Raw genomic sequence first — 11052 nt, 5'->3', positions numbered from 1 at the left:
TATGGTAACCTATAGGTGTTCGTTAAAAATAATTTAGTTACTAGTTGAAATAGTTTGGTATATTTGGCTAAGCATCAACTTTACTAGAAAATATCATAACCAATGATTCATTTGTATTTTTATACTAAACTTGGTTACCGTATAAAGTTGTTATTTAAATAAATTATTTATTTTACCACACTAAGATTCATGATTTGTTAACCTTTAACATGGAGTGTGGGAAAAAAAATTCATCAACATCTATTACCATCGTATCGCATTGGAATGGTTCATCAACTAAACGAAAATGGATGTCACTGACAATATACCAATTGCATGTCATGAACATATAAGAGAAGACAATTACTAAAAATAGGAAAACAATAGTTAAAAAAAAAAAAAAGCTACACAATGATCCATTTTTATAATTTTGGTCCTTCAGTATAAAGAAACATATGAAGATAGTTACATAACAAAGAAAACATACAATAATATGCTGTTTATTGAACTGTTGACACTATGTCATATGAAGCTAGTTATATAACAAAGAAAGCAATTAAGCAACATTGTTTTGAGAAAGAAACGCAACAATCGGGCTAGTAACATTGTGAACTCCATCAGTCCACACCAATGAACCCGATAACGCCGTTGAACCAATTGTTGCACCCACAGTCACCACAAAAGATTGCTTCTCCCCCACTGCTTTGAACACAAGACTGCTCGGGTTAACCTTAACCATCAGCCCCGATGGTGCAACCACATTAGCCTGGTATGTAGAAGTGGACACCCCTACGTTAGTGACCGTTCGGTTAAAGGTTCGGCTAATGATTCCAGGTTGTTGAGCCGATAGAGCAAATGAGGGATAGTTTAGGTTCCAAACAGTCGCGTTAGTAGTGGCAGAACAAGCACTTGCATCACCGGTGATGATTTTCAAATTGGTAGCATTATAACCTTGGCCACATAAAAATGACACAAAATCTTGTTCACCAGCATCGTAGACGAGACCTGGGTCAACGGCCTTTGATGGATCGACATGGCCAGAACCATACGCAAATTCAGCGTCAGTGTTTTTCGTCGGACTCATTGGTGCAGCTGAAGTCATAAGGGCCGACTTTATGGCAGCAGGGGACCAAGTGGGATGGAATGATTTAACATATGCAGCAACACCAGTGGCGTGTGGGCAAGACATAGATGTTCCGGAGATGATATTAAACGAAGCAACACGGGTGTCACCCCCTTCTCCAGTGATGGTTGAATCTCTTGACCAAGCGGCTAAAATGTTTACTCCCGGAGCGGTTAAATCAGGCTACAACAAGATTTCAGTTTAACAGAAAGTAGTATATTAATTTCTTTTGTGTGACACATAATTCCATAAATGATAACTACAAACCAAAAGACTACCATTGATGGACCATTTTGTTTAAAATGCTTGTGAAGGTGACTACCTACTAGCGAACCAACTGACTATCTTGATTCTGGTGGAATGTACGGACGGACCACACCCAAGCAATGTTCTAGGGTGTTTTAATTACAAAGATGTTTATACACTTAAGTTTGAAATATGGACAGTGGCCACACAAAGATTGTGTTACTGTTTTTATAAAATTATTACCGATGGTAAGGCCGTTGTAAATAGACACACGAATCTGTAATCTTAATGAAAATCTTATCAGAAATTATATCCTCAATTACAGACAGATTGCCTACGGATAATCCGTTGACAATAAGTTCCCATCAACACCGCCAAAATCTAGACTTTAAGAACTTTTGTTATTCTACCGGATTTCATCGATTTTGGTTTGTAATTTCCAACAATTAGCAGTCATCGTTGACACTCATTTGTTTAGTTAACTGTGATACCTTTAGAATGTCTGGAGTGATTTGGTTTGGGCCTCTTGATGAGAATGAAGCCACAGTTGGCGCTGTTTTGTCTACGGGTTCATGACTCTTTAGGATGCTTGCACTTGGTGTTCTATCAAACACACACACACACAAAAAGTTGGTTTATGTAACTTGTCCATCGATGAATATACTTATATACCAGTACAAGTAAGCAATGCATATGGTAGACTTACGTTGTCGAGTTTATGTAGCTTAGAATTGCGTTACCATCTTTGCTGCTCAAATAAGTTGCTGGTAGAGGGTAAGCAAAGGCCAGATCTTCATAGCCGAACTCACCTTTAAGCACTGCACCGCTTGCACCAGCCATCAACACATTCTCGGCTGCATTAAAATCCTCACATACAACAATTGTATTTTTTACCGAAGTTGGGTCCAAGGAATCAGATTGGCAGTATCTATGATCATTAAATTAATGGGCATCTTTAGTTTTTGTTATTGCTTTTAAGTACTTTAAGATTGTAAAAGTCACTATTTGGGATGAAATTATGTCACTATAAGTTGATATTAAGGGAATGAATTTACCTAGATTCATTTGATGTAAATCCTTTGTCTGTATTAGCCACTGATGCCCCATAAACTATTGGATGAATCGCACCATCGAAAGTGTTTATTGTTGGTCCCTACACAAGATACAATTACACCAAGGAAAAATCACGAAAATGGCCTATGACTTTCGTGTTATAAAGAAACATAAAATTCCCCAAATATCATATTTTAACCAACACTTTTCAATTTTAGCCATGGTTTTAAAAAAAAATACTCAAAATAGCCTAATTTTTTTCATCAAATCTGGCAGAATTTCAACACCGTCCGACAGAAGTTGTGGGCCTTTAAAATCGCGCCACGTGTCAACGTGTTAATCGATCCAACATAATTCGTTAAAAAACCTTCAGATCTGACAGAATTTATAATGGATCCGATGGTATTCTTCATCTTCTATCTCTCAACCCTAAACCTCCATAACCAACATCCATCTCCATTTTTCTTATTTCTCCACAAAATTAAGCAAATTCTTATTGTAAATCTCTTAGTTTTTTCCGTAGAACACAATCATAGTGTTCAATTCTACTCAACTCAAAATCAAAACCCCCAAATTGAAAATCTAGGGTACGACGGATAAATTAAACAATCGGATCTGACGAAAGCATGAACTGAACCGTCGGATCCGACTGTTTATTATTACGTCGCCTAGAACATGAATCCGTCAGATGGCTTAAAAAACATCTGATCTTCCAGAAATTTTGAATACGTGTCAACATCTTATAGGCTATACTAATCCGTTGGGTCAGTTCTTGTTTCTGTCAGATCCGACGGAATAATATGGCCATTTTAGGAATTTTTCCAAAACCTAGGTTATTTTTGAAAAGTGTTGGTCAAACAAGGCTACTTGGAGAATTTTCCCTATAAAAAATCTCTTATTACTAATTTATTCGATGATTTTTAAGTATAGTAAACAGAATATCTCAGTCAAAATATTATAAGTTTTCACCTCGTAAGTTTTATTGTTGCCTAAAACAATTTGAGTTAGAAACTTCCTATCAATTGTGCTAGCAGCAACCGATAATGACCAAGGTGAAATATTCGTGATTGATCCCGGCCTAGGACCACTGTTTCCAGCAGAATTTGATGTAAGAATCCCGTTTTTCATGGAATGGAAAGCGCCAATGGCGATAGAATCCTGAAAATAATCTAATGGGAAAGAACCTCCAACCGAAAGCGAAATGATATCAACTCCATCAGCAATTGCATCGTCAAAAGCAGCTAAGATATTAGCATCTGAACAACCCCCCGTAAAACAGATCTTGTACACAGCTATGCGTGCAGATGGAACTCCGCCTCTAGCTGTCCCGTTTGCTAGACCTAACAAGTTTGCGTTTTTAACTGCACTTCCAGCAACGGTGGATGCGGTGTGTGTGCCATGGCCTTTGGTGTCTCTTGCTGACAACTCTTCTTGTAGGGTATCTCCTGCCTCAGCGTTGTAGTATCTTGCTCCGATGAGTTTGCTGTCATTATGTATAATTTTGGTAAACCGAAATTTATGACCGGCAATAAAATAAATGGAAGCACAAATTTGCGACTGGAATTAAATGGTTACAAAATTAGCTAGCGAGGCAAATTGGTCGCAAAAGTACTGATAACAGTCACAAAATTAGCAACCGATAGTGTTCCAACTTCCAATCATAAAAAGAATTCTATATTTAGCGAAGGCGATTTGGTCCAAAATACATTAGCTATGTTTATAAAGTAATAAAATAAAAGGTAAGTTGGTCGTAAAACGGTAACATATATTGATTACGAACTCGTTTAAGTCAAAATGAATCCTCAGTTTTAAAAGTAAGAAAAGGTAAATAAAATTGATTTGGTCGCAAAAACAGTGCAAATATATATTTAATGCAATAAATGGCCACAAACTTTCATACCGAATATGATTTTCTCTTCTTTTGTTTTACTAATTAGATATGAAAATACATATGATTTTTTTTCTTTTGTCTCACTAATTAGATATGAAAATATCTGTTAGCAACTTTTATTTTTGAAGCCTTAAAATAAAAAAATGGTTGAATGACAAGCGCAAATCTGGTGGCAAACAGAAATCAAAAATAAAACATTTGCAAACGCCAAAACAAAATTCCAGTCGCAGTAGTAGTTTTGTCGCAAAATAGTTGCAAAATCCATCATGGTCTAAGAGACAACCAAAATAGCTTGCGACTGCTTTCGGACCGTTTTAAAGATCACAAATGTTGTTGTTGTAACAGGGAAGGCTGTAATTATAGCAAGGAACTATTTAATTACTTGTTGCAAGTGAAGTTGGTGTAATTGCATGATCCCTTCCATTTAGCTGGTGGAGGACCGAATCCGTCATCCTTAAAACTATCAGATTCAGGCCAAACTCCAGTGTCTAGCACACCAACGATGATGTCGCTTTCAAGAGGTGCTCTTTTGACATCTTGAGGGAAGCCCATGAAGTCCCATGACCTTGTTGTATGTAGTTGCTTTCGTTCACTAGGGAATACCGATACCACACCCTCCATTTCTACTTGCACAAGTCGATTTTAATAATAATTTTTAAAAGTTTCTTGAACAAAACTTTTACCATAAATAACGTTATGAATTTATTCTTAGTTTTATCTAAAAGCAACCTTTGATAATGGTTTTTCTATTTACCTTTTTTTATTAATTAGCTGGTTGTTTAGGATTCCACTAAGTATTTATAAGCGTGCTTTAAAAGTTCTTTTACCTTATGCACTTTGCTACCCCTGCACAGTAACTCAACAAGTTCGTCTGGATGACAAGCTTGCAAACCATAGAGTTTTTTAAAAAACTATTATGATGGGTCAAATTCAGTGAAAACTCCATGGACACCCAAGTGAACTTACACCCAAGTGCGCTTGCCTATATGTTTGCCAGATCAACTTGTACCAAGAGCGATATTTTTCGCAAATTATCGTAAGCATGCTACGATCACAAATTTGCGACGAATATTATTCATGTAAAAAAAGATGCGGGAATCATATCAGTGACAATCTTGCGACGAATATTGTACATGATTACGACAAAAAGTTTTCTTGTGCTATATTTTTGCTATATTTTCGACAATGTTCCAACTTTTTCAAACTCTTTTTAAACCAGTGTATGACAACCTTGTGACAAATCTCCTTTTATCTTAAAATATTTAGATTTGCGAGGAAGTTGCGACATCACTTTTATTATGTGACTATTTTGTTGGAAACTTGTGGTAAATTTCAGGGTTTTTATTTTATTTTTTATTTGTTGTCAAAAGTTTGTGGAAAACTTGTCGCAAGTTGAGTGAAAATTGTAAGAAACGTTTCTGTCTGAAAATACAAGAACCTTTAAAGTACACTTAAAAGTACTTGGCTGAATTCTAAACCACATCGTAATCAAAGAAAATTTTAAAGATCATTCAATTTCTAGAATTGGAGTTCAATAGGTAACTAAAATCGTGATAAAATTAAAAGTAATTCACTCACCAGCCATCTGGTTTTTCTCATCTTCTGTTAGCTTGGCGACGAAGCCATTAAAGCTCCTCTTGTAACTCCAAAGTAAAGAATCTTCTGCCCGGCTACTCGAATGTAATCAAAGCTATTAGAAATCATGATGTCATAAAAACTGACATGCAGACATGTACTAACATACACTTTTGTATAAAGGAATCATAAAAATTTTAAAAAATACAAACCTGCCAGTAACTTCTTGCAGCATGTTAGTGTGAAGTGATGTTAGGAAATAATGATCATGAGTCTTTGGAAGGTCCCCCATGTACACAATGTATGTCTGCCAAACATATAGATATACATATATTTTTGTGATAAGTGATAACTTTTGTATAAAAGAATGTTGATATAGTTATCTTAGAAAAAAGAATTGCCTTGAGATCATTGGAATCAGCTGCTAGAGTGTCGCTAAAGATGAAAGAATATGTGACAGTTAGTAATAAGAGCAGCTTTAGTGGAGATGCCATTGATTATAAAATGGTACGATGCAATAAAACTGAGACATTGTTTTATGCATTTATAGAAAAATAGTCCGATGTAGAAATCGTCGGATGTACTACAAATGTCGCCTTTAAGGTGAAGCTAAGGCATGTTTGACAATGCTAAATTGAGAATCCCGCACGTTTTGTCCTAAGTTAGTCAAAAAACGGTCTTCATCGTCCAATAAAGTATTAAGCAATCCTTACTATTTGAAAGAATTAAAAAAAAAAAAAAAGAAAAGAAAATTACTAATCTTTATATTTTCAAGTCTTTTCACGATCATATGTTTTCTTGTCGGTCATATTATATCAAGCCCGATTTTAACTTATACGGTTTGATTTTCAGTTATGCTCGACTTTTCTTGAAGTGGTCTCGCTCAGAGTAAGCATCGTAGAGGTAAATCTATATAGCGCGTAAAAATCATACATGAAGTCGATCTACAACTCCACATCAAATTTTATATATATATATATATATATATATATTTATAAAAGATACTTTTAACATTGCCCGACTAGATAATTCGTCCAATCATTATTGTTCCAATATGGATAGCTTTGAAATAGTTTGGAGTTAATGTTATTGGTGGCGCATTGTTACTTATCTTTAAATCCACTCAAACTCTCTAAGTAAGAAACTATGGCATGATTATTTTTCTTTTGACTTAAGCACATCACAAATAAAAGGAGGGTTGGTTTTGGGTTGAAGCTTTTCTTCTACAACGAAGACTAATAAGTCTTCTACTGTTGTTAGGCCTTACAAGTTACATCATCATGATCGTATTATCAGTTGACAAGTCACGATTTTCCATTCCGTCTAGGACTCATAGTGCATGTCAATGTTGATAACAACATTCTATCAGAGAGAATATAGAATATATTATTAGGATGCATAATTATATCGATACTGAAGAGGTAGGTCCCAGCAGAGCCCAGTTGGACCCGCAGGACTCACCTTGAAGAGGGACGTCTGCGCAGAAACCAACTGGATCCGCAGGACCAACCATGCTCAGAGACGTGACGTCCTTACGCGCAGTACGCAAGCTGGTCCCGCAGGAAATGCCTCCCGATGGTGAAGGACTCCGCCTGTCCCCGCAGCCTCGGATACAAGCCATCAGGGAAGACCACCCGCGCAGCAAGGCTACACGCACAAGGCACTTAGCTCTCAATCACTCAGTGTCACCTGAAGGAATGAGCGAAGCCGGGAACAATCCCGCACAAGGGCGGGAGGGGGAATACTCCCGCCCAAATAAGCCAGTCCGTACGATACGGGAAGATCTTCTGTACTGTACCTGACGAGGTATGGGAAAAAGATCTGACTAAAGATACGACAGCTTATTGACAACAATATGGCGAGCAGCATGCTCCTGTACTGTGTCACTATTAGCCGCTGCCTACTCACCAACTCCTGTCATACCACGTGCGTAGCCGGCAGTTGGTGGAAAAGGAATGGTATACAGCAGGCCTGGTCATTATCAGCCGCTGCCTACCCACCAACTACCAGCAGGGCACGTGCGTAGGCTACTGTTGGTTGAACAGGAACACTGTTGCAGCCGGCCACACCTCCTTGGAAACCTATCTTCGGCTATAAATACCACAAATGGTATGACCATCTCATCTTATCATATCTTATCTTGTATCATCATAATATACCTGATATCTGCTCTAGCAATCTCTTAATATACGTTTATATTTAAAGAGCAATCTAGTCTGATCCTCACGCCGGAGGGTGGTCACAAGGAGGAACCCCCCCCCCTTCTCAGTGACAAGCTCACGGTGTCTGTTTTGCAGGTTATATCAGAACCATCTTCTCAGGGTCTCACCCCTCGTGGGAAACATCTATCTAACCCCCAGGTTACCAGTAATCTGCTCGGGGTCTGGTTAGTGTTTCTTCATTGGCGCCATCCGTGCATAAAGCTAGAACATTCTTCTCCAGTTTTTTCAAACTTCCAAGATGGTTAAAGAAATTCCGGTAACCACAACCCCAGCTACTGGGGGGACTACCGGCTACACAGTTTTTACAAACACTACCCCGGCTACCCAAGCCGGGGCAAGTGAAGTAAATTTTACGAACACTACCCCAGTTACCCAAGCTGGGGCAAGTGCAGTAAATGATCGCCCACTGGGATTCACCGATACCCAGTTTGAAAAACGAACAAGACTCCCCCGCCAAACACTCGATGAAGTTAAGGCATGGGCGGAGGAACGTCAGAGGGAATTCCAAGCCGAGTTGGACGAACGCTTGCGCTCCGTCCAACAGGCTGACGAATTCGAAAATTACTTGGATGACTCGGAGGAATCCGACTCCGACGCGAACCCTCGCCATAGGGCAAAAGGGAAGCGTAAGGAAACGGATTCCCAACCGAGAAGGCATTTTGGACAAGCCTTCAAACCAAAAAGCACAAGTAGAAGTCCACGAGACTTCTCCAAAACATTCAGACCAAACATTGCAAATGCGGGAACGTCCAAATTTGCAAGGGACATTGCGGAAGCAATCGCCCCAAAAAGTGCCAAACAAATGTCCAGCATAGGCACATATGATGGTATATCTGATCCAGACGATCATTTGAACAGGTTCATAGCGGGGGCAACCGTCAGTAGTTGGACGGAACCTACATGGTGTTACATGTTCCAAATGACGCTGGTCGGGGCTGCTAGAGCGTGGTTCGATCATCTACCGGTCAACCACATCTACGACTGGGCTGACTTCCAACAGAAGTTTAGCCAACACTTCAGCCAGCAAAGAAAGTATACCGAGGAGCAATGGACAATCCTCAAGTGCATTCGAGAAAAAGATGAATCTTTGCTGGACTTCATCACTCGCTTCAACTCGAAGAAGCTAGGTCTGGGTAATATCAGCGAAGATCTTGTTCGTGCTGCCTTTATCCAGGGCGCGAACGACCCAGAGCTCATCCGCACCTTAACGGGTAAAGATGGCATGCCATCCACATGGGATGCCATCATGACAGCAGCTAAACGCTTTGCGGAAACGGAAAAGCAACTGGGAAGAGATCTCCCACAGAGCACAAACCTCTACACCCAGAAAACAAGGGAAGAGAACGTCCTTACCGCCCGATTAAACAAAAAGCGGAAGCTAGGCATTTGGCAGTCAAGGGTAAACTTTGACACCTCATCCGGCTTGCAGCATCGGTTAGGCGGAAGGGATAACGTACAGTCCAACAAGAACTCCAGATGGACGCCGCTCACCAAAAGCGTCACCGAGATATTCGCCACAGAGGAGCTCCCATGGCCAAAGCCTAAAATAATCCGACATCGTCACAATGCTGATCGGAGCAAATACTGTGACTTTCACAGGACAAAAGGCCACAACACCGAAGAATGCATAGACGTGAAGGACATGGTCGAAGCATTCGTCAGAGATGGGACGCTCGCGCACCTCGTGGCGCAATGAACGATGAGCAGGCTGATGCGTGTAGAACCCCAGCTGGGGAAAACACGAATAAAATTCCAGCTTCAATGTGGAGACTACATGCTGCGTAAAGAACGAGATCCCGAACCAGGTGCGTATCGGCTCGATGGCACTCCCATCCCAACAACATGGAAGGGAGCTCATTTACACAGTTTGCATGTAAATCAATTCCAAATTTGTAAAGAAAAGGCCAAGAGCCACTTCTAATGGAAACGATTCTCCTTAAAACATTGACGCTGATGATTTTACATTTTTATGAACTATCAACACGGATATGCCGGTTTTCACCGCATAAAAACGTGGAAAGTCGTTGCGTGGGGAAGGCGGCAAAACCCGCATAAACCCAAAAAACGACAAACCTTCACGCAGGTCAGTCGAAGGGGAAAAGTTCAGTCCTCCCATTAAATGAAAGTGCCGGTCTATCCGCATGAATCATGAAAAAGGGAACTGAACACTAACCTATTGACAACCGCGCGTCGAACGGTTAATTTATTTAACACGGATATGCCGGTTTTCACCGCATAAAAACGTGGAAAGTCGTTGCGTGGGGAAGGCGGCAAAACCCGCATAAACCCAAAAAACGACAAACCTTCACGCAGGTCAGTCGAAGGGGAAAAGTTCAGTCCTCCCATTAAATGAAAGTGCCGGTCTATCCGCATGAATCATGAAAAAGGGAACTGAACACTAACCTATTGACAACCGCGCGTCGAACGGTTAATTTATTCAACACGGATATCCCGGTTTTCACCGTATAAAAACGTGGAAAGTCGTTGCGTGGGGAAGGCGGCAAAACCCGCATAAACCCAAAAAACGACAAACCTTCACGCAGGACAGTTGAAGGGGAAAAGTTCAGTTATCCCACAAAATGAAAGTGCCGGTCTATCCGCATGAATCATGAAAAAGGGAACTGAACACTAACCTATTGACAACCGCGTGTCGAACGGTTCAAAACAGAATTTCTAATAAAAAGATAAGGAAAACCTACACGCAGGTCAGATGGTAAAGTTTAGCCATCCTACTACGTGCAAGTGACGGTCCTACCCGCACAATCACGGAAGAGGAAGCAAAACTTCACACCTATCTACCACGTTCAAAGGTTAACTTATCCTCAAAAGATAAGGAAAACCTACACGCAGGTCAGATGGTAAAGTTTAGCCATCCTACTACGTGCAAGTGACGGTCCTACCCGCACAATCACGGAAGAGGAAGCAAAACTTCACACCTATCTACCACGTTCAAAGGTTAACTT

General features: G+C 40.0%; 1 protein-coding gene across 1 annotated transcript; it reads right to left on the bottom strand.

Moving 5' to 3' along the window:
- Nucleotides 1-535: 535 nt before the first annotated feature.
- LOC143530867 (cucumisin-like) lies at nucleotides 536-6436 on the bottom strand. Its single transcript, XM_077026291.1, has 9 exons — nucleotides 6269-6436; nucleotides 6080-6174; nucleotides 5871-5962; nucleotides 4675-4915; nucleotides 3371-3884; nucleotides 2404-2501; nucleotides 2055-2276; nucleotides 1840-1951; nucleotides 536-1285 (listed from the first exon to the last, which is right to left on the bottom strand). Exons 1-9 carry the CDS (start codon nucleotides 6359-6361, stop codon nucleotides 536-538), a joined length of 2217 nt encoding a protein of 738 aa, XP_076882406.1. The 5' UTR covers nucleotides 6362-6436.
- Nucleotides 6437-11052: the final 4616 nt, after the last annotated feature.

This window comes from Bidens hawaiensis, unplaced genomic scaffold (genome assembly GCF_021521415.1).
Source record: "Bidens hawaiensis isolate Kalapana, Puna unplaced genomic scaffold, B.hawaiensis_p1.1 tig00009039_1, whole genome shotgun sequence".
NCBI classification, from domain to species: domain Eukaryota; kingdom Viridiplantae; phylum Streptophyta; class Magnoliopsida; order Asterales; family Asteraceae; genus Bidens; species Bidens hawaiensis.
Note: the sequence above shows the minus strand (reverse complement) of the source record. Positions and strands in the feature narration are given on the sequence as shown.